This window comes from Exophiala xenobiotica (assembly GCF_000835505.1).
Source record: "Exophiala xenobiotica strain CBS 118157 unplaced genomic scaffold supercont1.3, whole genome shotgun sequence".
NCBI lineage: Eukaryota > Fungi > Ascomycota > Eurotiomycetes > Chaetothyriales > Herpotrichiellaceae > Exophiala > Exophiala xenobiotica.
Genome location: NW_013562492.1, coordinates 3,861,283 through 3,887,696, shown reverse-complemented (window position 1 = coordinate 3,887,696; position 26,414 = coordinate 3,861,283). Strand labels below are relative to the sequence as shown.

Sequence of the window (26,414 nt, the reverse complement as noted above, 5' to 3'; positions counted from 1 at the left end):
CCTGTTCCCAAGGGAGACCAGCCTCTCTCGAGGGCAGATGGCCTAGCTCTCGTAATGAATACTCCGAAAGGTTGGTGTTCTTGGTTTTGAGCCTGCAAATCTTCATACTCAGCCCAAAAATCGCTCGCTCGGCGTGTTGGCTACTGGATCGGGCACCGCCCGCTGGGCTTTCGCGATGAAAATCGACCTCGTTACGTAGTTGTGAGGACTAAAACTAAAGAATTGTCCATTGAATATCTAGGTCGAGGAGTTTTCGCAATCCAGGATATCCCGAGCGGTACAGTCATCGAAGTCTGTCCGGTTCTTGTCTTCAACGAGGACGAAGTCGAAAAGCACACGCAGCATACCTGCTTACAGCACTATACCTAGTAAGTTGATGTTATACGCAATTTAGCCATTTTGATGGTCCCTCTCGACATCGATACCTGTTTTTTATGCTTATCACACTCGGTGCTCACTGTCCGATTCATCGATAGCTACTGGCCCTCCAAATCTGGCCGAACGATGACACAGGCTCTTGCTCTTGGACTAGGCTCTATGTTCAACCATTCCACACGAGGTCAGAACGTAGGCTGGAAGCGCAACACCGACACCGATGTGATCGTTTACACCGCTCTTCGAAACATCAAAGCCGGAGAGGAACTGTGTATCTCTTACGGGAGCGCGAGACTATGGTTCAAAGATGCCGACGCCGAAGCCTACGACCACTCGCATAACGACACTGGCGGAGGGACCCTGTCAGAAATCGAGTTGAGCGGGCTTGGAAAGATGGATCTATAGCCAGGTGAGGGCTGCTCGGTGCAGTCATCACTAGCCGCATTTCTCGCGCCGAACTTCTCGGCAGCGTCCTGATCTTCGGCACTATGATACAACATAAGCAAAAGGTGGAGCGATGGGGATCTCCGCAATGTTCGCATTCGACGATTCATCAAGAAATCAACCACTCTTCTCGCGAGGTGCTGAGCATCGCCAGCGAAAGTCTGGGACTGCTTGCGGCCGCGAACGGGACCATGTCCTTTTCCGTACCTGGGGTTCCTAGGTCCGTGGAAAGTATAAGGACATTGAACTAGATTTGTCGGTCTCCTAGTTGGGTATGAGCGGAAGGCGTCAGTCCGTGAGGTGTCCTGCATCACAGATCCGCGGCTTCTGGATCAAACAGAGCGTTGACCATGCCGACCGTCCTCAGTCTCGCCAATTGGCAAGAGTCTTCAACCAGTATACTGGCGATGTCATGCCTGCCATGGGTCGCCTTAGTGCTTTGCTGCTACCTCACCACCAATTTCTTTTACAACCGGCGCTTTCAGAAGACTGCGGCCAAGGTTGCCACCTTACCTTCAACGGAGCAGGGACCAGTTGGCAAGGCTGAGAGACTTGAAAATCCCGGTAAGCCAAACGATCTCCGGTAGAAGAGAGACAGCCAATTTCCCGTGGCTGACAGTCAGTATTCAAGATTGGGACTCATTGAACTTGGAGCACTTCAAGCCGAAGGAGAACTTCGACTGGACAACCCAACCTGAACAACCTTACCGACCATGGCAGAATGGCCCTCACTACATCACCATGGGCATCAAGCGCACATGTTTGGAAGACTGGGTGGAGATCGATCACAAGTACCTCGAGCGTCACAAGTACAAGGTACAACTCTTCCGACAACATCCTGAAAAGACAATTCAGCACCTGCCTGGCAGCGAGGAAGCTTCCTTCGAAGCCCTATACCTTCTGGCGGATATGCTGCCGCGGCGGTATCCCTCCATGTTCCAAGCGACCGAGACGGGGATTAAGAATCTAGTCACGAACGATGACTGGGACCTGCGAAGAGAATCTTCCGTATGGAACAACTGCCATCCCTTGCAAGTCATGGGTCTACTGTCCACCGAGGATTGGTTCATCATGCAGCCCGACCAGGAGGATCCGAGCATCACTCGCCTACGGGCTGGTGCGAACTGTTTCCCTGGTGAGTCGCAGATATATCCCTCCAACCCCATTGGCGGAACTTGAAGACCAATTATCTGCTTTTTAGCAGGCTGGAAAATCCAAGAACGAATTGGCCATAGTCTCTGGGAAATACACGCAGGCAAAGTCCCTATGTACGAGCAGAAGCTCGCTGTGTCGATGGATCGGTTCTTCCAGCGCATGCGGGTCGACTCGCCGGTCATGCGATTCAACTACGCCATCGACAACAGCCCGGAGCTGTTCCATATCAACTCGCATCACAACTTGAAGCCAGAAGTGCAAGATCCCGTCGCGCTTGATCAACTTTATCTCAGGGTGGAGAGGCAAGTCCTGCAACGGTTGCCAAAGACAAGAGCTATAGTCTTCTCGATAAGGACCTATGTCACGCCCATCCTCGAAATCACCAAGGACAGGGACGTTGCACTTGCTCTGAGGACGAGTGTGGATAGCTATGGGCCGGAATTGGCGAATTACAAGAACAAGCCCCTCTGGCAGGATGTCGTTGGGGCTCATTTGGACGAGATCGTCAGGGGTCAAGGAGAGAAGCAGAAAAGGTAGGAGAACAAACCTTGATTCGGGGTTAAATAGTATTTTACGCCGTTTAGGTCTTGAATAGCATATCGATCCGGTCGAGAGGAAGGGGGCAGGCAATATGTAAAGCATAGTCAGACTATGTGAGCATGATATACATGTTCATGTCGTTCATGACCTCGCGCCAATCGACGGGGCCCAGCTCGGGATGAGTCTCGTGGTCTTCTAGCATCAAGCGGTCCACGCGCCTCCAGATTTCCTGCACAAGGGCTTTGGCCTTTGTGATGTTGCCTATGCCGTGGCGTTTCGCTCGCCCGAACCACATCAATGCTCGTCGCCGGAGTTTCCAATCTACCGCCTCGGCGGCGGCAATGAAGCCAGGCCACAGGGTATTGGCGATTGCCAGATCACCCGCAAGAGCATCGATGTTTTCGAGGTGCTCAAGAGCTTTAGAAACAAGATGCTGTCCACTCGGGAGTGGCGTGCCACGTGGCTCACGCGGTACCATATCGCCATACAAAGCAGGCACGATCCGACCGGTTCCGTCACAGAGGGCTCTTCTGAAGAACAGCGCAGTGCTGTAATGGAATGCCAGCATGTGATCTTCCTTGATCTCGTTGGCCACATATTGGGAAACGCCTTCTAACGAGGGCGAAGGCGAGCGCGAGGATGAGGCCTCGAGGCAGGAATTTTCCATGTCTGTAAACATTTCTTTTTCGAGTCTGGCCAGTTCTTCCTGCGCACTAGATGGCCATCCCTGGCCCGGCGACAGTGACGATTTTACTTTCGACAGCATGATGACCTTGTGCAGATGGGACAAGGTGTTGATGGAAATGCCAAACGATATGTCCAGTGTATACTCCGGTGCATAGGTCTGCGGCGCCTGCAGAAGCACGTGGCCGATCACAGGACGTCCGCCGGCTTCGGCTACTGGACTATCAGAAGAGCCCTCAGCTTCAATATCGTCCAGCTGTCTTGATGGTGACTCAAACCAACCAGACGTGCGGCCTACGATATGGAGACATTGGAAAATCTGCAGCAATGTTATGCTGGCGGAATTTGAAAGCCACCATCTTTGGCCACCAGTCAATTCAAGAACCGTTCTGCAAAGAAGTAGATATTCGTAGCCCCTTCCTTCATTTGCACCACTGAAAACCTCGATTGTGGTCAAGGTCAGCGCAGCTGCCAGAAGTGCATGCTTGCACTCGGGCGACTCTCCTGTGGGGTGTGAAGAGGCCTGCTTCCTCGAGATTATCGTGTTGATCATGGAGGCCGCCTGGTCGTGGTGATCTGTAGCTTGATCTCGATATAATCGTCGCTGGCCAGGGGTAAGCTGGGATTTGTTGAAGGCGGCTACCGCCAGGATCGCATCGAGTAAGGCCTGCTTCGCCGGGGAATTCGGGTCTTGTACGGCTAGCGGTAGATATAGCCGGAGGTAGGGGTTCAATTTTGGAGCCGAAGTTGGCATCATGGCTTCGCAGACATGCGTTCGGTAGTGTTGAAGCAGCTGATGGGTACGCTGTGACAAGTCGTTCCCGTTGATATGTGGTGGCGGAATGGCATTCAGAACTTTCTCCGGCATCAGAGCGTCTGAAGAAATATTCCATTTGTTTGAGGACATTGTGTTCGAGTGTTCTGAACGCATCCATGGTTTTGAAGATTGACAAACTAGATTCGGGTCGACAGTAGTGACTGGCTCTTCTTGTCGTGGCATGGTTTGGATGTGGACGTTTTGGTGACTGCCAAAATGAATACTCTGCCGTGAAGGCATTCGTGCCGGTGAACCTGCCATGGAAAAGGGACTATTCGCAGCTTCATTACCCATAAACCCTGACATGGCCATAAAATCCAGCCATGGAACTGGATTTTCAAAACAGTTGAACAGGTCGACGAATTGCACCTGATTTTGACCAGGACCATCCGAGCCTCGTCCAGTCTCGTCATCGTCCAAGGCAGAGATTGATGTCAGGCGATTTTGCAGTGGTGCTTGTGAATGGTCGTCGGCTGAAGCTGGTATGGATGACTGTGTTCGCATGGAGGCTTGACCGGGCATGTTCATGTTGTTTGGGCTTTTATATCCATCGCATATGTAGCGCCGGGATTTCTCGCAGTTGTAGCAGGTCGGTTCGCGGAGATCGCACTCCCATTGTTAGGAGTCTTCGAACGTTCTTTCAGTCCACCAGGCTCACCTTGATCTTCCTTACACGGCAGTTACTACAGCCCTGTCGTCTGTTAGTACGAAGCAAGAAGGGAGGGGATAGGCAACGAGCCTACAGAGAAAATCTTGCCACCTTTCCTTCGCTTCCGAGGTGGTTGAAGTACCTCGGCGTCGATGGCTTCGTTCATGACCGAGTGTCCACGATCTGGAGCGAGGGTCAGCGATCACGCAGACATCCCGACCGAGCGCGCAACATACAGAAAGGCGCAGCTGCCGACAACGCAGTGAGTCCATGTTGTCCCATTGAGGTCCAATCGCTACCACGTGCTTGATACTCCATTGTGGCCGTCAGGATTGGTCTGGCCCCATGCAGTTGAGGCTCGGAAAGCCTGGCATCCCAATGCGGAACTTTGTGGCAGGCACTTCTATCGACGACAGCGAAGTTGTGTGTGAGGACGGAGCGATTATCGGGCTCGGGACATTCACAATTGCCCATCATGGGCCACGTCGTCCAGGCCCTCAGTTGAAGGTTGAAGAGCCATCATGGAGCTAAAAGCAGGGGTCACCAGCGCCGAACACTGCCTGGCCGATGGACAACTCCATGGACGCCTTCTCAAGCATAAGGTCGCAAGATGTCGCCTAATGGCACCCCACTTTACGCACGGATTAGCCCGCGCTGGGTTATAGCAACCATATCGGCGCCTCTCAGGTAACAAGTTCGCCCCGAACTTCAGTTCCACGCGCCATCTCTTGCAGGAGGACGGCCATTGTTTGCCAACATGACGGATCTTCTCCGTCTCGAAAGGCGTCGGCCCAGCCTCGCTGTACATAACAAGTACCTGGTCGAGCATCGAAAGCGTGGTCCTGGGGATATGCAAGCAAGAAGCAACCGTGATCCCCCTTATACATAAGATCGAGATGTCGCTGCCGGCAAGTTCTACGTTAGGCGTTTTCGCTGGGCCAGCGTTTACCAATCATGCTTTTGTAAGTGTCTGCTGTATCTGTCTGGCTGTATGGGATACGTCTTGACTGAATAGACTTCTTACGCACCAAACACTCCTGAGCGAGACCTGTTATCACAGGCTCTCGACGAGTTAAAGAGCGCGGCTCCGCACGAAGTGCATCCTTACGTGAATGGCAAAGTGGTATGTCTTCTCATAAATCACCAAACTCGGCTCCATCTAACATCTGAGAAAGGTCGTAGGGCAGGCCACAAGCACACAGAAGAGCCCCTTCGACCATGGCTTGGCGTTGGCCAGATATTCAGAGGCTACCCCTGGGCTGGTGGCAGCAGCCATTGCAGGAGCTCTAGAGGCAAAGAAAGCATGGTCGAGGACTTCTCTCCAGGATCGTGCGGCGATCTTTTATCGAGCAGCAGCCCTCATCGAGGGGCCATACAAGTACAAAATGATGGCTGCAACGATGCTCGGCCAGGGAAAGAACGCATATCAAGCGGATATCGACTGTGTCGCAGAGGTTGGTGAAAGCTCACCCCCAAGTCCGGCCCGGCCTGATAGCCTTCTAGTCTGTTGATTTCCTGAAAATGTTTCCTTCCCTCGCCGAGACTTTGTACAAAGCCCAACCACCTATCAACGCCTATGGAGTTTGGAAGTGAGTGCACCCTTACCTTGAGCCTAACGGCGTTTGACCATCTGCGTTTCAGTCGAACAGAAGTCCGGCCGATCGACGGGTTTGTTTATGCTATATGCCCATTCAACTTCACAGCGCTTGCCGTCAACCTTGTGCTGGCACCCATCATTGTGGGAAATGTGGTTATGTGGAAGCCCAGTCCCGGAGCTATCTACTCGAGTTGGCTTCTCAATCAGATCATGATCGAAGCAGGACTGCCTGCTGGCGTGCTTCAATTTGTCCCCGGCGATGCTGAGCTTGTGACTGAGGCAGTTTTCTCGAGCAGGGATCTTGGTGGCCTGCATTTCACAGGAAGCACAGCTGTGTTTAAAAGACTGCTTGCTCGCGTAGGTGCCAAGGTGGACACTTGGAAGTCGTATCCACGTTTTGTTGGCGAGACTGGTGAGTTTCCAGCATTGTGTTATCTCTTCTCGGCGACGGGCTTACCCATCCAATGCAGGCGGCAAGAACTTCCACTTGATTCACCCATCGGCGGACATTAGAAACGCTGCTTTGAAATCGGTACGCGCAGCGTTCGAATATCAAGGTCAAAAATGCAGCGCCTTATCTCGAGTCTATGTTCCTGCCTCCCTGGCAGACAAATTCAAGTCGATACTGGTGGAAGAAACGAGAGCGCTGACAATGGGCGAAGCCTTTACAGACTTCATTGGCCCTGTGATCAGTGAATCGGCCTTCAAGCGGGTAGCGGGTTACATTCGAGATGCACGAGAGTCCACGGACATCACAGTGCTTGTTGGTGGCGACTTTGATGACTCCAAAGGCTGGTTCATTCGACCCACGGTCATCGAAACCAAGGACCCCATGAGCAAATTCATGAGAGAAGAAGTCTTCGGCCCTTTCATGTGCATTTATCTTTACGACGACAAGGACTTTGGATCCAAGCTTTTCAAACTCATCGACGAAACATCAGAATATGCCCTCACTGGTGCCATTTTCGCCAAAGACCGAGGGGCCATCATTGAAGCCACCGAAGAACTTAGATTCTCCGCTGGCAATTTCTATATCAAGTAAGTGCCGGCTCCTGCTCGCTCTAGCGAATACACCTTGACATCTGGAAGTGATCAATGTACTGGTGCAATGCCGGGTCAACAGCCTTTCGGAGGATCACGGTCCAGCGGAACCAATGATAAGGCAGGTTCAGTGGGCTTGTTGAGCCGTTTCACCTCACAGAGAACGATCAAGGAGAATTTCCAGACAATTGACACGGTGTTGTATCCGTCAAACATGCCGTAAGGAGCTTCAGATGTCCCGTTAGGTGGAAGGGTGCATTGGGAATGCCACCTATGCCAAGCGCTCCTAGCCAGCTTTGAGACCGGGAGTAGTGGTTCAGAAGCCTTCCGGTAAACATTTAGATATCAATATTGCCAGCCTCGAAGACAATATATGATAGAAGGTGATAAGGATGGCGAAAAGTAGTACTGAAGTCGTTCTCGAGTATTACTACTGTAGTATGCCAAGCCCAGGAGAGCGTGTCGCAAGGCTGACCAATGAAATCACATCTTGACTTGGCGCGCCTGCTGCGGACTTTGGAGAAGTATCCGTATTGCGCATGCATGAGCTTGCCTGAATTCAGAGATACAACAATCGAAGAACACACCTTCTCTCAGATACTTCTTCCCTTCTTGCCCTGAATCTTTCCTGGCTTCATCCATAGGATCTTCTCATCTACCGGTCGGTCTAAGCTTCCTGAAACACCGCCAGAATGTTCATTGCTCGATCAGAGTACGGTAAGTGCTGTCTCTGCCAATGAGGCCAATGCGATGCTAATTGTGCCCGAACAGATCGAGGGATCAAGTAAGTATAACGTTGCAGATTCTGTTGATGGTATTAACTCGTTGCAGCACCTTCTCCCCCGAAGGTCGTCTCTTCCAGGTCGAATATTCACTAGAAGCAATCAAACTTGGTTCAACAGCCATTGGCGTAATGCTTGTCTATCCACCTCTGTCGAAGATGTTGCTGATTCTTGCAGGTTGCGACTTCACATGGCGTCCTCCTCGGTGTCGAGAAACGCGTCACCTCTCCTCTACTCGTTTCCTCGAGCATTGAAAAGATCGTCGAGATCGACAGACACATTGGATGCGCCATGTCTGGTCTACAAGCAGATGCCCGAAGTATGATCGAGCACGCACGAATCGAGTCACAAAACCACCAATTCAACTACAACGAGAAATTGGGAGTGGAAAGCTGCACGCAGGCCATTTGCGATTTGGCCCTGAGATTCGGTGAGGGAGCGCAGGGAGAAGAGTCAATAATGAGTCGGCCATTCGGTGTTGCATTACTGATTGCTGGCTGGGATGAAGACAATGGACCACAATTGTAAGAATCTTGGGAACTAGATACTAGAAATACTGACGGAGCTAGGTACCACGCCGAGCCATCAGGAACGTTCTACCGATACGATGCAAAAGCCATTGGCTCTGGTAGCGAAGGAGCTCAAGCTGAATTACAATCCGAGTACCACCGATCATTAACGCTAGAAGAAGCAGAGACGTTGGTTCTGAAGACACTGAAGCAGGTCATGGAGGAAAAGCTGGATTCAAAGAATGTCCAACTAGCCAGCGTCACTCGAGAAGGTGGATTCAGAATCTACAGCGACGAAGACATGAGCACTGTGGTTGCAAGATTGGAGGGTGATTAGGGGCTTCTAGACATACGCCATACACCGCAAGGTTGCACATCAGGGTTACGAGCATCGTCTGGAGTTGGGGCGGCAACGGGCAACCGGGTCTGGGCCAACACTCAGAATCCTCAAGGTCAAAATGAATGGATTTGCCAAATATTGCTCGACGTCTTGTGATGCCGCGGCCGCGCAGATGCTGCTAATGTCCTACAGACCTCCGCTACCAAATGTTGGTTCCCGCCGCACTAGCGCCCTGAACCTGGCTTTGTGGCTATACCGTGCCTCCCCAGCATCCAGATCACTCCCAGGTCTATTCCGTTGGTCGCTCAGCTTGTGGAGTTATCCGCGCAATATGTCGACGCTGGCCGTCCGACCAATCAATGAGGGCTGAATGAGCTGTTTTGAGGTCAGCCAGATCCCATGGAGCTCTTCTACTCTTCTACTCGACTCACCTGTTACCCGATTGTCCCAAACAACAACAGTGCCAGGCTTCCATTTCACCCTAGCCTGAAGGTCTTGACTGAGGGCTATATGGTCATAGAGGAACTTGAGGAGGTAGTCGCTTTCCTCTTGTTTGAACCCGACGATATACCGTGTGAACTGTGGGTTGACATATAATGCCTTCTCACCGGTCGCCGGATGAGTCCTCACCACAGGATGAATAGACCTGCAGGACGTCAGTGACTCCGAAGACAGTCACGATCAGACACAGGTGCAGGCTTACGAAACAGGGTCTCTTCTGACAATACTGCCCCTATTTAGAGCGCTCGTGGCTTGTTCGTAGCCCGAATGAACAGCTTGCAAGCCAGCGAGGCGTTCACGGAACGCAGGTGATAGCCTCTCATACGCTTTTGCCTGGTTGACAAACAAGGTATCGCCTCCAGCGCCGGGGACATCGAGGGCGTACAAAAAGGTAGTTCCTGGACAAGAGTCAGCGGGTCTCGAGTGGGCTTTTGGATGGTCTCGAGCCTTACCTGGAGGTTGATTCTCATACGTGACGTCGCTGTGCCAGGCGATGGAGTTTGTCCGGTTATTCAGGAACTCGAGGAAAGACTTGTCATCAGCACCACGGTGGACGAGATGGACCTCAGGATACCCTTTCGGCGCTCCACTATACTGGGTCAGTGGGATCATTGGCGTGAAGTTGAGGTTAGGCTTGCTTACCTGGCCGGGTGAATGTGCAGTCGGCCAAAATAGCGGCCAAACTCAAGAGCTTTTTCAATGGGAAGAGATGCAAAGTCTTGATCTCTGAAAGCGACGACCTTCTTCTGCGCCACCAAAAGCGCCAGTTCGTCCTTGCCCTTGTCGTTCAGTTGAGAAAGCTGCACGCCGGTGACCTCGGCTCCAATAGAGGCGGTGATGTCTTCAAGATGGCTTCCCTCCTTTAGCAGGTTGGGAAAGGATGGGTCAGCGTCTTTGCCGTGCTCGTAGTGCTCAAATGGTTCCAAAGGAGCATATCTAGACAAGCGAAGGTCCTGGTCAGTGACGAAGTCCTACTTGACCGCAAAATCACGTGGATTTGTCCCGAAGCTCAACTTCGCCGACTTGCAACTCACTTTTCTCCCTTTTCATTATCCCATACCGGCAGATAGCTGATCGAAAAGTCAGCGTCTTTCCATGATCGAACTCCAGTTTTTCTTACTTCGGGAACGATGCGGCGGCGAATCTGCCAGTACCATGCAATTCATTCTCGAGCAGAACCGTGCTTGTGGACAATTCTTTGTACGCCCCGACAGACCCTCTGGGCTGTTCCAAAGCGGACGCCAACGCGTTAGATGAGACTGCTGCCATCGTTTCTTCTCATCTGGTTTGATGAGTGAATGAGCAAAGCGACAAAAAGTCCTTCTTATACCAAGGACTGGGTATTCGGCATGGCCATCTCCGATGAAGTTCTACAAACGACACCAACACCGTCACTCGCGCAATCAAGTCCGACCCGCAGCATGTTCCATGGATCAATCAGATGTTTAGACCTGACCCGGGATTGGAGGAGCAGGTCGATTGCTCGTGATGGTGGCTATTGGGTGGAGAGCGACGTTGCGTCTTCTCACACGAAATTGCGTGATCACCTCAACATGGAAGGTACAGGATTCTCACTGAAGATGCACCTATTGTCAAACGGCCTTTCTCCTGACGATTGAACTGCTAAACATGCAGTCTGATAAGCATAGTATCCAATGATTGCTCGTTGTCTTTCGAGATCGGGCAACGACGTCGTCATTCGTCCACAATCCATGTGCAACGAGGTTCGGCTCCAGTCCCTGACATGTTCTGGATCGAGATCAACAGAACACCGTTCCCAAGGATTCTCTCCTGACCTGAGAGGCGTTCGCTCATTGAGGTGTTGGGGACCAGTCCTACTGATTGCTCTCCCTGAACTCTGGGTTGCCGATGGTTGGTCCCGACCATCAGCACAGCCATGTGGCTCCTACGCGAGCACGCAATTCACTGATATGCGCAGAAATGGATATGCACGTCACACTATCTACACCGTGGGAGCCGATCTTTCGTTTCCTCGCCTAGAAGCGGCTCCGATGCCGATGAGTATAAGGAGCCAAGAAAAGGCCGTATTCGATTTATCTTAGCAGTCCTCACAAAAGTCCTTTGACCGATTCACCGTCGTCACGAGGACAGCTATGGCGCAAACTCCTCCAAGCTTTGGCTCATCGGAGCCGAAGTTGACCTACGACCTCAAGGGCGAGACGCTGCCAGATACTGTCCCAGTCGAAGACGGTCTTAGTTCCGGAAGCAACTCAATTGCTGAGGACAAAACCTTTTTGCGTGTGGCTGGCGAGGACACATACGTGCCCATTGAAAAGTACGAAGGACGCCATCGCTGGGATCCGGAATTTCAGTGGGACCCGATTGAAGAGAAGAGGCTCGTGCGAAAGATAGACCTCAGAATTTGTTCATGGGTCTGTCTTACATTTTTTGCCCTGCAGCTCGACCGGGCCAACATCGTGCAAGCCTTGAGCGACAACATGCTGGACGACCTCAATTTGAACACCAACGACTACAACTACGGACAGACCATCTTCTACCTGTGCTTCCTTGCGGCCGAGCTGCCATCACAATTAATATCAAAGAAGCTGGGCCCTGACCGTTGGATACCGATCCAGATGATCAGTTGGAGTCTCGTCGCCAGCTTTCAAGCCTTTCTGAGTGGTAAATCATCCTTCTACGCCTGTCGTGCATTGTTGGGCTTAATTGAGGGCGGCTTCATACCAGATACCATTCTGTATCTCAGTTACTGGTACAAGGGCCGAGAACTCCCGGCTCGTTTGTCGTGGTTCTGGACTTCATATCAAGCTACCAGCATTGTGGGTGCGTTTCTGGCAGCGGCAATCCTCTGCATGCGCGGGATCAACGGCCTCGCAGGCTGGAGATATCTCTTCGCCCTCGAAGGTACATTGACTGGGTTGATTGGGATTGCAACATACTTTTATATGCCGCCTTCGCCATGTCAGACTGCTTCACGCTTCCGTGGGAAGCATGGATGGTTTAGCGTTAGGGAAGAGAAGATCATGGTCAATCGCATTCTCCGTGACGACCCTTCCAAAGGCGACATGCACAATCGGCAGGCTGTCACACCCAAATTACTCTGGTATGCATTGTGCGATTGGGAAATGTGGCCAATCTATCTCATCGGCCTTTCCTTCCTTATCGTCAACTACCCTGCCACACAGTATCTGTCCTTGATCTTGAAGCAATCCTTCAGTCGTTTCGAAGTCAACATGTTGACCATCCCGTCATACGTCCTGTTCATCATCAACCTCCTGTTCTTCACCTGGGTATCCGAAAAGACCAATCAGCGCTTCCTGACCGGTCTGGTCAGTCAGATCTGGGCGCTGCCATTGCTCATTGCTTCCGAACTACTCCCGGCGTCGGCCTCCAAATGGGCCAAGTATACCTTGGTGACGCTACTTGTCGGCACGCCATACGTCCATGCCATTCATGTGGCCATTACCAGCCGCAACGCCGGCTCAGTACGGACGCGGACTGTCGCGTCGGCACTGTACAACATGTTTGTGCAAGCTAGCAATATCATTGGGTCAAATGTGAGAATGCCGTGCCCCATCCCCCATGTTTGTTTGGATTTGGTGACTGACAACATGACCTTGCAAAGATCTATCGCAACGATGACAAGCCGATGTATCGGCGGGGCAATAAAATCCTCATCGCCATCTGCGTCTACAATATCGTCCTGTTTGTCTTTGGGAAATGTTTCTATGTCTGGAGGAACAAGTAAGTGGCTCCTTACCAGTAATAGTCCAAGTAGCTCATCTTACTGATTGGTGCGTCGCGGCAGAGTTCGAGATCGCAGATGGAGTTCCATGACTGAGGCTGAACAACGAGAATATCTTGCAACAACCACCGACGAGGGCAATAAGATGTTGACCTTCCGATTCGCACATTGAGCCCTGTCGTTTGGAAGTGTACATAGTACGAAAGAGAACACCTAGAAATGGTCGGCGGCCAAGATCTGGGATCGAAGAGAGTCTTGCTAGCATGAGGCTTTGCAGATATGAGCGGCATCGTAGCACTCTATATTAGGATTGCCAGTCTCAGCTCTGAAAGAGTCTTCTTGAGTGAGAAGTACCTACCCAGGAATATATATCGAGTCCGCTTCAAGAACAGCAAAGGATGAGGTCAGCATGGTGGCATCATTTCCTTTTTGCGTCTCCACTGCGTCCTATTCTAGATGAGCGTGTCTATCATTCGACATAGCGAATGGGTTCATTTTCGTACACGTCTTCATGGCACTGGAGCCTTTTATTTGCTTCAGCACGGTGGCGATAACCGAGCACAAGCTGATGTCTCAAATGCCTCTACTTATACTTTTGATGTAACTTGCTCCGAAGGGTATCACAAGAGGAGTGACGGCTGTAGCGTAATAGTCGATGATTCTGCCTAGAAGCGACCCTGTCTCTTTCTCTTCTCCCTCTCATACTCCTTTTTCTCTCGGCCTTCTTCTCCCTGGATTTCAGCAACAAGCCGCTTGAATTTTTTGTCGTAAGCAGCATCCTTCTCCTTCTTCTCACGAAGCTGTTCTCTTGCCATGAAGTTGGCGTCCTTGCGCAGCTCACGCATGGCTCCCTTGCGTTCCTTCTTGTGCTCAGCCTTGAGTTTCGAGAGTTCGGCGCGTTGCCTGTCCGGATCATAGTGGCGGTCGGGGTTGTAGTTCTCAATGAAGGCCGGGATGGAAGTTTTGATCGCAAGAGGTCTGTGGTTGTGGAGCAAGAGAGGTCGGCGAGACTCGATGGATGCCTTCTGAAGACTCTGCAAAGTTTCCAAGGTGCTCGTGGCAAGCGCCACTGATGACTTGGGAAGCTTGCCGCCGTGTGAGATTATGTGGCTGATGGTTTGTATGAGAGGGGATACGAGTTCTGGGAAAGCCGATTTCTGCTTCCACAAGTCGGCGGCCTGGCTGGAAAGCCGGATGAAAGTGTTGAGAAGAGCCAGTGATTTGGCAGCATCATCTTGTCCGTCTGCGTCAATGACGAGCTGTTTGAAGGACAATTTACCTGGAGCTGCTTCTGCGGCTGACTTGGTCCGCAATGACTTTTGTGGTAGCCTGAGGGGAATATGCAGCGGCTGCCCGTCTTTGTCCTTCTCGGGTAACGAAGCTGGAGCAAGGACGGCCAAGGCATTAACAATATAGGCGACCACTTCGGAAACGTATCGCTTCGCCAGCCGCTGATACAGGAGCGCCAGTGAACAGCAGTATGCACCAACGCCCAGATCGTGCAGAGACTGTGGTGAGCTCTGCCCAAGATACCGACCGAGTGTGAGCATCGCTGGCGTCACGACCGCATGGAAGTGATCGGATGTCGGAAAGATGGTCGAAACAGCCGTCAAGATGACCAGGTCGCCAGGAGAGAGTTTGAGAGGCCGCTCATCAGCGATACTTTCAAGGTGCCTTCGGAAGGCATCTCCAACTGCTTGCGGTGAGGCTTTGGCCATCGAATGAAGATGCCGCACCAGACTCTCCAGCACCGAAAAGGGTACGTCACTGTGGTTGTCCGCAAGGTATCCCACGTGTTGCGTCAAGACTACAGCAAACACGTCGAGCTTTTCCTGGTTGCCCTGCGCAAGACCCTTATGGTACAACGCACGGATCCTCTGAATGATGGTCGGCAAATCTGTGTATTTTGTGTCCTTCACCAGAGCCGACAATTCTTCATGTGTCCGTGGGCAGGAGAAGGTGTAAGCAAGATTGTCGCTGACCAGGGCTTTGTCCGCTGATTTGGCGTGCAATGCCTTCGATCCTTGTGGCAAGACCAGGCCATTTATAAAGTCGTCGTCCCCGTCATCTTCAACCTCGTCCTCGGACTCAGACTCGTCAAGGTCCTGTTCGCTGGCCACCTCCGCTTCAGAATCAGAGGCTATCAGATCATCTTCGAGCAGAAATTCGTCTTCATCCTCTACGTCCAAGTCTCTGCTTGGAGCGGCCTCCGGTGCAGCGAGGCCAAAGGGTTCGGCATCGTCTTCCTCGAAATCCTCGTCTGGACCGAGTTCGGCATCTTCGTCGTCCTCTGAGCTCTCGGCTTCCCCCTTCATTCGGCGGATCCGTTTTCTTTCCAATTCTTCAAGTCTTGCAGCTTCTTCGGCGGCCTTTTCTTCATCCGTCTTCGTCCTCACACTGGGCTTGGACCGGACTTCCAGTTTCAACGCCCTGAGATTGGCCTCGTACTCCTTCTCTGCGTCTTGCCTGCTCTTGCCGGCCAACATTGCAGCCCGGGCAGGATCCATGTGAGGTTCAGCCTCCGTGACTGGCGGCGAAGACAGTTGCTTTTCGGGTGGTTTGTGACCTCGAAGAGCTTCATAAAACTCCGACATTCCTTTATTCAGCTCCGCTCGCAAGTCATCGTCATCAGCTTTTGCAGCCTGTCGCTCAGCCTTGTACATTTTTGACTTTGCGATGATCTCTTTCATCACTTCGTTCTTCGACTTTCTTCGCTGGGGCAATTCGTCGCCTTCTTCATCTTGTGTGTCCGCAGCGTCTTCGAGGCGCAGCTTCTTCCGTGGTCTGTCGTTCTGCACCTCAAACTCTGCGACGTCGTCATCTGAGGCCGCGACATCACGCTCATCAAAATCGTCTTGTGCTTGATTCCCAAACTCGAGCGACCTCCCACCGTGGGTGAGTGTCATTTCTTCCTCGCTGTCATCCTCTAGATTAAACATTGATGTTTTCCTCAACTTTCGTTCGTTTTGACGAGCGAACCTCTCGGCCGCTCGTTGTTCAGGGGTCATGGTAGGATCGTTTTCACCAAATCGACGGTCCAGCAACCCTCCGATTTTGTTTCGACTCTGCATCTCTTTCAACAATGTCTCTCGACGTCGCTCTTCGCCTAGACCACGTGTCACACCGGGTCGACCCAACGCAGGTTGTGCTTTCTTTCCACTTGCGACGTCGAATTTTTCTTTCCGAGCCGGTGCCTTGACCTCGAAAGGATTGAAGCGTTCTCGAATGCTTTCCAGGGCGGCATTGCGCTGGATGCGTTTCTGGGCATCTTTTGCTGTGGCTTTCCGTTGTTTCTTGGACTTTTGAGGGCCGAGGACACCGTGATCGCGCAAGGAGGCCTTCAACTGTTTGAGCTGTGAGGGCGCCATGCTGGGCGTTTGTCAAGATAAAATCGATCTCGGTTGCCTCAACCTCGGGCAAGAAAAAGTTGCAGTTTCTCTGCCAAGGGATTTCATCCTTATCGCCGATAAGCCTTGTCCACGGGCGCCCGCAAGGCTGGCTCGAGGCTGGATACAGAACCACTGGTGTCTGGTGCCCGGGTCAAGAATTTGGATTTTCTTTGCACTGTGGCCCCTTGGTCATTACTTCATTTGTGGTCAGGAGTGCGGAGGCAGTTGTAGGCGTGTGAAGCGTGCATTCTGAGGCACATATGCGATCAGAAGATACCAACGGGGAATTGCACGGCGTTAAGGAGTGACTGTGAAAAAGTGTCCAATCAGACTCTTGAGAAAAACGTGTGGATACCGACTTCGAGAGTATCACCAGAGAAGGACTAGCGTCTAATTCTCGACGGATCAGTATTGGATGCGCGCATCATGGTGCATGGCTTGCTTCATTACCATCAACTGCCGATCCTTGTAGATGTCATACCAGGTATTTTCAGAAAGTCCTCGTCTACCTACGTCTGTCATGTCTGCCTAAGGTACCTGGTACCCGAAACTGTTTTTTCGTGACAGTGCAAGGACCATGCCATTTACGGCGTTAAGCCATGCCTAGGAACGGCATTGTTGATGTTGTCTCCCTTCAAAGTGTATAAAAAAGTGTCAAGCTTGCCAGTGAGTAGGTCTGCTTCTCCATCCAAATATATTCAGCCTACTCCGTAACATATCGACAGGCATTTCGAAGCTCGCCCCCTTCCTTCCCAATTTTTTGCAAGGACTACGGAGTATTCATATCAGAATCAAGATGGGTTTCCTCTGGTCTCAATTGTTCGTCAGGCTCCCGTACCCTACCACCTCCTTCGCGGGTCAGACTGTCATTGTAACCGGCTCAAATACGGGACTGGGCAAAGAGGCAGCCCGCCACTTCGCTCGCTTAGGCGCCTCAAAGATCATCCTAGCAGTGCGCAACACCAAGGCTGGCGAGGCCGCAAAGAAAGACATCGAGGCGACAACCGGGTGCGCTGCCTCAGTCATCGAGGTCTGGCCCCTCGATCTATCCTCATACGACTCGGTCAAAGCCTTCTCGAGCCGCGCGTCAGCCCTTCCTCGCATCGACGTCCTCCTCGAGAATGCAGGCATAGCAACCATGCGGTTTGACTTGGCCGAAGGCCACGAACGCACCGTCACAGTCAACGTCATATCGACATTCCTCCTCGCCCTGCTCCTGCTGCCCAAGCTCAAATCCACCGCCAAGGAGTTCAAGACCACGCCCCACCTGACCATCGTGTCGAGCGAAGTCCACGGCTGGACCAAGTTCCCCGAATGGAAAGAGCCAAATACCTTTAGCGCACTCGACGACAAAGCCAAGACCAACTTCGAGGAGCGGTACCCCACGAGCAAACTTCTCGAGGTGCTCGTGATCCGGGCCATCGCGTCCAAAATGGCCAATTCAGGCGTCGTGCTGAACTACCTCAACCCGGGACTGTGCCACTCGGAACTCGCCCGTGAAGCAGGGTTGGGCCTGAAGATCATGAAGCTCCTGTTCGCCAGGTCGACGGAAGTGGGCAGTCGGACTCTGGTGGCTGCTGCCGCGGCAGGGCCAGAGTCGCACGGCAAGTACATGACCGATGCGAAGGTCGACGACAGCCACTTGTCGCCATTTGTGAGGAGCGACGATGGAAAAGCTGCTGCTGAGAAAGTCTGGACCGAGTTGAGTGAGATTCTGGAGAATGTTCGGCCTGGTATTACCAAGAACTTTTGATTGTGTAGAGCGAACTACTACTAGTCTGGCGTCCGGACCTCACGGTGGCGTTACGAATGGCATGGATATGTTTTCGCTGCTCATTCCAATGAATAAGTAGGGTTTTCTTTCTCCCATGGTTTCCAAGATCGATATGTCTCAATTCGTCGGCGCGTATACAGTATTCATATGGTTCTGTCGAACAATGGAGAAGTTGTGGGTCAGGTACGTATAGCGGAGATCAACGACCTCACGCTTGTCATGGCCTCAGCATGCCCCAGGTCGTTAAGGAGTACGTCGAGAGGCGCGGTCCGCTTGTACAGGATTTTCGTGGTTTCGAGACATGGCGCGGCGTGTTTCTCGTCTTCGAATCTGATCTGGTCCGCTGCATCGGACCTGTATACGCGCTCTGGGTCTTGACAAGCTCCACAACCGAACAGATGACTGACTAAGCAAGGACCCCGTGGCCGTGGTTGCAGGCTTCTCATCTCCAAGCTCATCGTGACCAGTGTCCTTGTGCGCAGTGCGAAGGCCGAGAGCAATAAGAGGAATAACTACCTCGGGATTCCTCGAGCATCTGAAGCCTTCCCCGACCGAACCAAAAAATCTGGCGAGCAACGAACACTCAAGTTGTCTCGTCGATCGAGTCTCACTCCTTCCAAGTACTCTGCCGTACGACGAGAGCAGATCCATGTTTGCCAGAATGGACACGCCACTTCCCATGCCCACACCGACGGTCCCGGTCCAGCCATTGACAAGCTTCAAGTCTCTCTCCTTCGACATATACGAGACCTTGATCCAATGGGAGAATTCCATCATCCAACACCTCGAGCCGTTGCTTTTGCAATCCAAGCACGTCCCGGCGGACAGCGCGCGCGACGACCAAGCCTCCACCGAGCTGTCGAGCCGCGAGGCGCTGGCCGACCTCTTTGCCAAGCACGAGGAAGACGTGCAAGCCGAATCCCCCAGCATGAAATACGACGGGGTCCTCGAACAGGCATATCTCCGCGTCGTCGCTGACATTGGGGCTCCCGTCGACAACCCCGAAGTGCAGTCCCGGGCACGCGCATTCGGTGCCAGCGTCGGCGGATGGCCTGCCTTCCCGGACACGGTGGACGCCATGAACCGCCTAAGCAAGCACTACAAACTGATCGCCCTGTCGAACGTGGACCGCGACTCTTTCGCACGGACGAACGCCGGCCCGCTGGAGGGCTTGAAGTTCTGGCGCGTTTTCACCGCCGAAGATGTCGGCAGCTACAAGCCCGACACGAGGAATTTCGAGTATCTGTTCGAGCACCTCGACGGCGATGACAAGGCTGAAGGAGGACCGGGGATCGGCAAGGACGAGAATTTACACGTCGCGCAGAGTTTGTTCCATGACCACAAGCCTGCGAAGAAGTTGGGCATCAGCAGCGTTTGGATCAACCGCAAAGGAGCGGGGACTGGGAAAGCGGATTTCAAAAAAGCGCATGACAATGGCAAAGTTGGCTATGGATGGCGTTTTAGCACGTTAGGAGAGTTCGCTGATGAGGTGGAGAGGCAGTGGGCGGAAATGAACTGAGCGGGAGCTTTGCAGCACTTGTAGAGGAGGTGAAGTCAGATGCCAACTCGGCTGTGTGCACACAACATTGCGCCCCGTTGTCTTATCTAGCTGTCAAAATTCGAGACCTCAAATTCAAGAATCTGCAGGCTGGACATATCGGGGTTCTTGGAACTGACTCCGGAATTGTGGAGCACTCGTAATGCTTGTGTTGTTATGCAAAATCCAATTCAACCCTGGAGAAATCAACAACCGCTGGACGATGGCCTCCATTTATAATTGTCGTCACTCATACTCGCCTGGCGCAGGCATTTTCCAGAGCGTAATCACGATATCTGGGTAGCAAATCTGTCTTTTCGACCTTCCCCTGCCCGCCGAAGGTGAAATGCACAGCAAGCGCATCCGTCTCGACAGCGACGCTGCGACCTAGCTTCTTGGGCAAGTTGATAGTCAACCACTCCTCGTCCACCGTGTCCATGGGCAGATTGTCCAGCACGTCGTCAGCCCAAAGAGTGATGAAATTAATACTCAGCCGGCGGTAGTCAGTTAACCAGGCCTTTCCCATCTTGTATCGATCGAGGCGGCCGTCTGCAAGATTTTCGAGGAACGCGTAATGTTCCTGTGCAGCAATGGCCCACGATTGCAGACCTGTGCCCCACGTCTTGTACTCGATCTCACTGACTGGCGTGCGATGAATGGCCGAGTCATTCTGCAATCTCAGCCAGCGGTGTCCATCGTACGGTGGGTCTTGGTACATGTCGAAGTAATAATCGTCCGGGCCGGTCCAGTAGGGATAGGTGGAATAGTGCCACGGCTTGCGATTATGCGAGGCGACGGCGTCGAGTAACGGCGGATCATAGACGTCGAATTCGGGAAGGTATGGGTGCAAGGCGCCCATGTGATAATGGACCCAACCCATCAAGGGCGAGTTGATCACATTGGCGCTGACGAGGAGGTATTCGGGATGTGCCAGTTTCATAGTGACCATACGCGGGATGGTGTCGTCAGCTAACCAGACTACGTCGTCGTCGATTTTGACGTATAGATTGCCCGGTTCGAGATGAGACCAGGCGTAGCCGTAGCCGATGAAGCCGACGCCCTCGAGCTCGATTTTCTTATAGCGTGGTGAGGACGCGAGGATTTCGTCAAGATATGCCAAGTCGGGCTTTTTGCCCGTGTTCTTGACCCAATGGACCTCGTCGAGCCAGCCGCCGTTATCAACTAGATTGCGCTGAGGGAGTTAACACGGATGGACGCCGATCAGTCGAGAGCGGGATGACTTACCTCCAGGAAACATCGCAATATCTCGACACGGTTTTTTCTGCCAAAAAAGACCAGGCCAATGATCTTGACGCCTTCCGGCTTGATGAATTCCTCGATACGAAGGTCCTTAGCAAAACCTGGCTCAGCGTGAGAAGTGGGAAACCTAAGTTCGCCATAGTGATCTCGTCGGTAGTGCGTAAGAGTCGTGATAAGGGCGGCCAATACCACGAAGATCAGAATGGCTATGATCCATCGACGCCGTGAATGTTTTGCATCAAAATGGAGAAGCGGACCAGCCATGATCAGGAGTGTCTGCTTCCCTCCTCGGAATTTGTACCAATCGATCAGGGCGGAAATGGCGGATGAGAAGCAACCACACAGGCGTGGTCAGGTTGGTCTTGTGTCACTCCATTCTTCGGGATCTGTCGGGATAGGCGGGCTGCATTCAAAACAATGAATATGTATATATATGTGTATAGAAAAAAAAACAATCCCGAAATGCGCGCGGCGCGCGAATTTTTTTTGATATGTTCTTTGCGCAAAAGAGCGAATTGTGAAGAATGACAGAAATTGTCGAGAATTCGAGCACCATCGCAAGTCCATGAGGTCCGCTGCACCGGCGTCAAGCCGTCCGGTTAACTAGAGCTAGAAGGGGCTGTGTTGAAGGCAATCATCAGAGATCGCATTGGCTTGAGAAGACAGACCTTGCCGAGTTCGTTAGGAGGCAATTTGAATGGGGGGACGCCGTCGAAGGCAGATTGGCGGGAGCATGGCCTCGCTAGCCTGAATAGCCCAAGACCTGCACGCTCGCGCGAGATAGTACTGACAGTACCTCCGTACAGTAAGGACGGAAGCCAGGGGCACATCAGGGCAGATAAGGAAACAATTGGTTGGGATACTTGGAGTTTGGGGAGATCGGGTCTAGACTCCATGATTGCTCCAAAATAAAATAGGCTGAGTTCGGCAGTCAGTGCATGTCACCCAGCATGGTGGTCAGTGGGTGGTCAATTGTCGTTGTGCCATTGGAGGTCGTCATGAGGTTGACTAATTGAGCCAGTCACGGCCAGTCAATGGCAGCGAGGCATCCTCGGCAGCAGCCAACCCCCAGCTAGAAGCAGAGGATGGTCCGGGGTGTACAGGAATATGCGGCTTCAAGAGGTTGATATAAGACCACAAGACAAGTTCCGCTCCGTCCCTCAAATGGAAGTGATATATCTCATCTTCTCCCCAGCATTCCTCTTGTATGGCGCGATCTGTCTTCGTCGCACACGCGAGACCCTTCTCCTCCCTCTTGGCCCGCATTATATAAGCAGGCCTGTGTGCCTGTCACATATCTTGTCCGCATGCAGCAAACAAAACACCAACCTTCTTCGTCAAGCGACCTCGATATCCTCGTTCGCTCTACCCTTCGGCCCAGATCTTCTTCGGGTATGTCAGTAAGGACGGCTTCGTTTCTCTTGTCGCCCATGAGCCTTCTACGTGCTCTCGACTAAGCCTTCGATCAAATCTTCCTTGCTTTCCGCCTCACCATGCTCTCGTGCTCCTCCACCAAGCTGGATGCTAACAGGCCCATATTGCATCAATGCCTCTACGACTGCTTTCGTCGAGATCAGCCTGGAGCATTGGAGATTGGTCGGTTTTACGGCTTCTACGTGTTTGATGCTTTGTCTATACTACTCGTCTCCGTGAACGGCCCTCACAGTCCAACATGCAATGTTCCTTTGTTGTCGCATCTAATTTTGGCACAAAGGAATCTCTCACATACATAATGATAGTTCATGGTGGCTTCATGCCTTTTCTTCATATCTGTCCCTCTCCCTCACCATCGAGCTTTCGCCCGAGACATTCGTTTCCAAAGCACTTGTCTTATACAGATACAAGACTCACCGCAACTAATAACCAGCACTATGCGCTCCTCCATTACCTTCGCCATCGCTGCATTGTTGGCGGCTGCCGTTCAATGTTCGGCACACTCAGGGTACGGTGGCAGCAGGCATCCTCGCTACGAAAACTGCGCTCCAAGTCAAAACGGCAGCTGCACTGGCTGTGGGACTGATTACGTCCAATGCGGTTCCAATACTTGCTACAACCCGAAGGCTGGCGAGACTTGCTGCTCAAATGCTTGTGAGTGCACCAGACCCTTTTCCATCATGTCTTCGTTGATTTCTTGATTTCTAACTCGCTCCAGATGCGTGCCCGTCCGGTTTCAACTGCTCTTCTACTGCCAACCAGTGCATTTCTACAGATGGGAAACGACGTGCTTCTTTCAATTGCCGGTATGAGGACAACTACGATGACGACTACAATAGCACGACTACATCAGTACCGTCCACTACCACTACCATTACATCGACCACGACCAACACCATTACCGTCAGCGCCACAACCTCTTCTTGCGCCCTGACCAGCTCCACTACTGGCCTTCCTATTACCAGCTCTGTCGCTTCGTATGGCAACACCACCACGGTGGCATTGAACACCACAACTTCGACCCTCTCAGTCGCCAACGCTACCGGTGTCCTTCCGACCTCCAACATGACGTTGAACGCCACCAAGCCTCCGTCTGCCACTATCAGTCCTCCAATCAGCGGGTACAAGGGCGATGCTTCTGGTCTGCAGGGCCAAGCTTCGGCATCTTTGTTCGCTCTCAATTGCCTGATCTTCATGTGTACTCTGCTGCTGTAAGAAATGAGAGGGTTGGAGAAGAGGGTCTGTTGTGTTAGCCACTGGAAAGAAAGCTTCCTGACGAGTAATAATCGCATAGGGAGGAGGCAAGGCTGAGTGAGTTGGATCGGTTATGTAACCACGCATAAGATACCCTGAAAGCTACTGTGGTCGGTATCCTCGTCGATGATTTTCTGCGCTTCCTGCATTTGACGACTTAATCATCCCCAAGCCGCTGACTGGGCTTGATATACAGAAGAGGTAGTTGCAGTGGAAGGTGATGGTGGGGCAGCTGGATTACATACGCATGTCTCATAAGCTGTACGAGTACTCCGTAGCGAGAAGCGTGAAGCGAGAAGCAGCTGAAGCTCAGCGTCCGCCCACCAGTTGTTGCCGCACACTCCAACCAATTGTTGGATGGCATCATTGTTTCTCCGGAACTGCCCCTCCATTTCTCATTTCTGCCAGCGTCTAACAATTGAAGAAAAAAGGTGAGTCGTCCAACACACTCTCCGCTTCACCACATCCCACAGCTGAATCCTGCCGAACTCGTTCTTCAGCTTCTGCTTCATTCGAGACCACTTCAATGTAAGTCTGCTGAAACAATCCATCTCTTCGACGCAGTCCCGCGGCACCCCGAGTTTCACCTCTCCATACTTCAGACAACAACTTTCCTCATTGCCCACTTACTGACCTTCACAAACTTCCAGAATCCCTACGAACATCCGTGACAATCTCTTCAAAATGCCAGGCTTTTCTCAAGCCACCGAGCTCAAAGCGTGGCAAGCCCTCGTCGAGCACCACAACGACGTTGGCCGTAACATCGTCCTCAAGGAATACTTCCAGCAAGATCCTCAACGGTTCGAGAAGTTCAAGAGAGTCTTTAAAAACGACGCGGACAATAGTGAACTCTTATTCGACTTTTCCAAGAACTTCCTGACCGAGGAGACCCTCAAGCTCCTCGTCAATCTCGCCAAGGAGGCCAACCTGGAACAAACAAGAGATGCGATGTTTGCTGGCGACAAGATCAACTTTACTGAGAAGAGAGCCGTCTACCACGTGGCCCTGCGGAATGTCACAAACCAACCCATGGCTGTTGATGGCAAGAGCGTCGTGGAAGAGACCAATTCGGTCCTGGAACACATGAAGGAGTTCTCGGAACAAATTCGCAGTGGTGAATGGAAGGGCTATACCGGCAAGAAGTTAACCACCATCATCAACATCGGTATTGGTGGTTCTGATCTGTAAGCGCAATTCCAAGAACTGATGGCGCTCAGCTGACACTGTGTAGTGGCCCAGTCATGGTCTCCGAGGCCCTGAAGCCTTATGGCGACAGAAACATGAAACTGCACTTCGTCTCCAACATTGACGGAACACATATCGCAGAAGCTCTCAAAGACTCCGACCCAGAGACTACCCTCTTCCTCATTGCCTCCAAGACCTTCACAACGGCAGAAACAACCACCAATGCCAACACGGCCAAGAAATGGTTCTTGCAGTCTGCAAAGGAGTCTGACATTGCAAAGCATTTCGTGGCTCTGTCTACCAACTCTGAGGAGGTCTCTAAGTTTGGAATTGATACCAAGAACATGTTCGGCTTTGAAAGCTGGGTCGGAGGACGATACTCGGTCTGGTCTGCAATTGGCTTGTCAGTGTGCTTGTACATTGGTTATGACAACTTCCACCAGTTCCTTGCCGGCGCTCATGCCATGGACAACCATTTCAGGACTGCCCCTCTCCATGAGAACATTCCAGTCATTGGCGGCCTGCTTAGTGTCTGGTACTCTGACTTCTTTGGCGCCCAAACTCACCTTGTTGCACCTTTCGACCAATACATGCACCGATTCCCTGCCTACCTGCAACAATTGACCATGGAGTCTAATGGCAAGGCAGTCACTCGAACAGGCGACTACGTCAAGTACACGACCGGTTCCATCTTCTTCGGTGAACCGGCCACCAATGCACAGCACTCGTTCTTCCAGCTGCTGCATCAGGGCACCAAACTCATCCCCACCGACTTCATCTTGGCCGCTAAGTCTCACAATCCCGTCGAAGGCGGACTGCACCAGAGAATGCTGGCATCCAACTTCCTCGCTCAAGCTGAAGCTCTCATGGTCGGCAAGACCCCTGATGAAGTCAAAGCTGAGGGTGCCCCAGATGAGTTGGTTGCTCACAAGACCTTTTTGGGCAACCGACCGACGACCAACATCTTGGCCGAAATGATCACTCCAGGCACTCTCGGTGCGCTGATTGCTTATTACGAGCACATGGTCTTCACAGAGGGTATCATCTGGAACATCAACAGCTTCGACCAGTGGGGTGTCGAATTGGGCAAGGTGCTGGCTAAGAAGATCCAAAAAGAACTCGAGACTGAAGGTGCCGGAAACGACCACGACTCCTCGACTGCCGGCCTACTGGCTGCTTTCAAGGCCAAGAATGGTCTGAAATAGACACCAACCCCCATGCTTCTTTCAAGCTGTTAGATGGCCACTGCATAGGAAAACAGGGAAGACGTGGCTTTGAGTCAGGAGCATGCACCATGACCCTGTAAGCTTGTTGGAATTGCCCCTTCACTATAACATATTTCTGTAGCAGTTCGCATCGTAGCGGTCACGAAGCTTTACGAGATCCATAAAACGTGAATATACATCCAATTGCTCGCAGATAT

At 52.2% G+C, this 26,414-nt stretch overlaps 13 protein-coding genes across 13 annotated transcripts; 9 read left to right on the top strand and 4 right to left on the bottom strand.

Annotated features, from left to right (window-relative positions):
* Positions 1-402: 402 nt before the first annotated feature.
* Positions 403-780, top strand: PV05_05701 (uncharacterized protein; the record flags this gene model as incomplete). The annotated part of the gene is made up of 1 exon (XM_013462232.1): positions 403-780. The coding sequence occupies one exon, from the start codon at positions 403-405 to the stop codon at positions 778-780; it is 378 nt and encodes a 125-aa protein (XP_013317686.1).
* A 780-nt stretch (positions 781-1,560) lies between these two features.
* Positions 1,561-2,511, top strand: PV05_05700 (uncharacterized protein; the record flags this gene model as incomplete). The annotated part of the gene is made up of 2 exons (XM_013462231.1): positions 1,561-1,954; positions 2,021-2,511. 2 exons carry the CDS (start codon positions 1,561-1,563, stop codon positions 2,509-2,511), a joined length of 885 nt encoding a protein of 294 aa, XP_013317685.1.
* A 112-nt stretch (positions 2,512-2,623) lies between these two features.
* Positions 2,624-5,047, bottom strand: PV05_05699 (uncharacterized protein; the record flags this gene model as incomplete). The annotated part of the gene is made up of 4 exons (XM_013462230.1): positions 4,901-5,047; positions 4,759-4,847; positions 4,674-4,706; positions 2,624-4,624 (listed from the first exon to the last, which is right to left on the bottom strand). Exons 1-4 carry the CDS (start codon positions 4,980-4,982, stop codon positions 2,624-2,626), a joined length of 2,205 nt encoding a protein of 734 aa, XP_013317684.1. The 5' UTR covers positions 4,983-5,047.
* Positions 5,048-5,560: 513 nt separating this feature from the next.
* On the top strand, positions 5,561-7,525 carry PV05_05698 (1-pyrroline-5-carboxylate dehydrogenase; the record flags this gene model as incomplete). Its single annotated transcript, XM_013462229.1, has 7 exons — positions 5,561-5,626; positions 5,680-5,787; positions 5,840-6,118; positions 6,168-6,253; positions 6,306-6,673; positions 6,732-7,299; positions 7,351-7,525. 7 exons carry the CDS (start codon positions 5,561-5,563, stop codon positions 7,523-7,525), a joined length of 1,650 nt encoding a protein of 549 aa, XP_013317683.1.
* Positions 7,526-7,870: 345 nt separating this feature from the next.
* On the top strand, positions 7,871-10,455 carry PV05_05697 (proteasome subunit alpha type-5). Its single transcript, XM_013462228.1, has 5 exons — positions 7,871-8,019; positions 8,074-8,086; positions 8,134-8,212; positions 8,262-8,608; positions 8,654-10,455. The coding sequence occupies exons 1-5, from the start codon at positions 7,995-7,997 to the stop codon at positions 8,928-8,930; spliced, it is 741 nt and encodes a 246-aa protein (XP_013317682.1). The 5' UTR covers positions 7,871-7,994; the 3' UTR covers positions 8,931-10,455.
* On the bottom strand, positions 8,685-10,862 carry PV05_05696 (uncharacterized protein). Its single transcript, XM_013462227.1, has 7 exons — positions 10,555-10,862; positions 10,469-10,504; positions 10,077-10,370; positions 9,887-10,023; positions 9,637-9,832; positions 9,365-9,579; positions 8,685-9,308 (listed from the first exon to the last, which is right to left on the bottom strand). The coding sequence occupies exons 1-7, from the start codon at positions 10,701-10,703 to the stop codon at positions 9,223-9,225; spliced, it is 1,113 nt and encodes a 370-aa protein (XP_013317681.1). The 5' UTR covers positions 10,704-10,862; the 3' UTR covers positions 8,685-9,222.
* Positions 10,863-11,054: 192 nt separating this feature from the next.
* PV05_05695 (uncharacterized protein) lies at positions 11,055-13,648 on the top strand. Its single transcript, XM_013462226.1, has 3 exons — positions 11,055-12,970; positions 13,039-13,157; positions 13,222-13,648. The coding sequence occupies exons 1-3, from the start codon at positions 11,549-11,551 to the stop codon at positions 13,328-13,330; spliced, it is 1,650 nt and encodes a 549-aa protein (XP_013317680.1). The 5' UTR covers positions 11,055-11,548; the 3' UTR covers positions 13,331-13,648.
* Positions 13,534-16,788, bottom strand: PV05_05694 (uncharacterized protein). The gene has a single exon (XM_013462225.1). The coding sequence runs from the start codon at positions 16,524-16,526 to the stop codon at positions 13,824-13,826; it is 2,703 nt and encodes a 900-aa protein (XP_013317679.1). The 5' UTR covers positions 16,527-16,788; the 3' UTR covers positions 13,534-13,823.
* Positions 16,789-17,083: 295 nt separating this feature from the next.
* PV05_05693 (uncharacterized protein) lies at positions 17,084-18,354 on the top strand. The gene has a single exon (XM_013462224.1). It carries the CDS (start codon positions 17,344-17,346, stop codon positions 18,298-18,300), a length of 957 nt encoding a protein of 318 aa, XP_013317678.1. The 5' UTR covers positions 17,084-17,343; the 3' UTR covers positions 18,301-18,354.
* Positions 18,355-18,713: 359 nt separating this feature from the next.
* PV05_05692 (haloacid dehalogenase, type II) lies at positions 18,714-19,840 on the top strand (the record flags this gene model as incomplete). The annotated part of the gene is made up of 1 exon (XM_013462223.1): positions 18,714-19,840. Exon 1 carries the CDS (start codon positions 18,971-18,973, stop codon positions 19,838-19,840), a length of 870 nt encoding a protein of 289 aa, XP_013317677.1. The 5' UTR covers positions 18,714-18,970.
* On the bottom strand, positions 19,800-21,627 carry PV05_05691 (uncharacterized protein). The gene is made up of 2 exons (XM_013462222.1): positions 21,104-21,627; positions 19,800-21,050 (listed from the first exon to the last, which is right to left on the bottom strand). The coding sequence occupies exons 1-2, from the start codon at positions 21,380-21,382 to the stop codon at positions 20,109-20,111; spliced, it is 1,221 nt and encodes a 406-aa protein (XP_013317676.1). The 5' UTR covers positions 21,383-21,627; the 3' UTR covers positions 19,800-20,108.
* Positions 21,628-22,989: 1,362 nt separating this feature from the next.
* Positions 22,990-23,767, top strand: PV05_05690 (uncharacterized protein; the record flags this gene model as incomplete). The annotated part of the gene is made up of 2 exons (XM_013462221.1): positions 22,990-23,206; positions 23,328-23,767. 2 exons carry the CDS (start codon positions 22,990-22,992, stop codon positions 23,765-23,767), a joined length of 657 nt encoding a protein of 218 aa, XP_013317675.1.
* Positions 23,768-24,218: 451 nt separating this feature from the next.
* Positions 24,219-26,413, top strand: PV05_05689 (glucose-6-phosphate isomerase). Its single transcript, XM_013462220.1, has 3 exons — positions 24,219-24,334; positions 24,457-24,990; positions 25,038-26,413. Exons 2-3 carry the CDS (start codon positions 24,491-24,493, stop codon positions 26,194-26,196), a joined length of 1,659 nt encoding a protein of 552 aa, XP_013317674.1. The 5' UTR covers positions 24,219-24,334; positions 24,457-24,490; the 3' UTR covers positions 26,197-26,413.
* Position 26,414: the final 1 nt, after the last annotated feature.

Excerpts from the sequence above, each read along its gene's own strand:
- PV05_05695 (XM_013462226.1), top strand. The coding sequence starts at position 11,549 with ATGGCGCAAACTCCTCCAAGCTTTGGCTCATCGGAGCCGAAGTTGACC. Across the intron at positions 12,971-13,038 it reads GCAATATCATTGGGTCAAAT|ATCTATCGCAACGATGACAA; the intron begins GTGAGAATGCCG and ends GACCTTGCAAAG. Across the intron at positions 13,158-13,221 it reads TTCTATGTCTGGAGGAACAA|AGTTCGAGATCGCAGATGGA; the intron begins GTAAGTGGCTCC and ends GCGTCGCGGCAG.
- PV05_05689 (XM_013462220.1), top strand. The coding sequence starts at position 24,491 with ATGCCAGGCTTTTCTCAAGCCACCGAGCTCAAAGCGTGGCAAGCCCTC. Across the intron at positions 24,991-25,037 it reads GGTATTGGTGGTTCTGATCT|TGGCCCAGTCATGGTCTCCG; the intron begins GTAAGCGCAATT and ends GACACTGTGTAG.
- PV05_05694 (XM_013462225.1), bottom strand. The coding sequence starts at position 16,526 with ATGGCGCCCTCACAGCTCAAACAGTTGAAGGCCTCCTTGCGCGATCAC.
- PV05_05693 (XM_013462224.1), top strand. The coding sequence starts at position 17,344 with ATGGGTTTCCTCTGGTCTCAATTGTTCGTCAGGCTCCCGTACCCTACC.
- PV05_05696 (XM_013462227.1), bottom strand. The coding sequence starts at position 10,703 with ATGGCAGCAGTCTCATCTAACGCGTTGGCGTCCGCTTTGGAACAGCCC. Across the intron at positions 10,505-10,554 it reads GCCGCCGCATCGTTCCCGAA|CTATCTGCCGGTATGGGATA; the intron begins GTAAGAAAAACT and ends CTTTTCGATCAG. Across the intron at positions 9,309-9,364 it reads TTGGGACAATCGGGTAACAG|CTCATTCAGCCCTCATTGAT; the intron begins GTGAGTCGAGTA and ends ACCTCAAAACAG.
- PV05_05691 (XM_013462222.1), bottom strand. The coding sequence starts at position 21,382 with ATGGCTGGTCCGCTTCTCCATTTTGATGCAAAACATTCACGGCGTCGA. Across the intron at positions 21,051-21,103 it reads TATTGCGATGTTTCCTGGAG|CGCAATCTAGTTGATAACGG; the intron begins GTAAGTCATCCC and ends TAACTCCCTCAG.
- PV05_05697 (XM_013462228.1), top strand. The coding sequence starts at position 7,995 with ATGTTCATTGCTCGATCAGAGTACG. Across the intron at positions 8,213-8,261 it reads TTGGTTCAACAGCCATTGGC|GTTGCGACTTCACATGGCGT; the intron begins GTAATGCTTGTC and ends TGATTCTTGCAG. Across the intron at positions 8,609-8,653 it reads GAAGACAATGGACCACAATT|GTACCACGCCGAGCCATCAG; the intron begins GTAAGAATCTTG and ends TGACGGAGCTAG.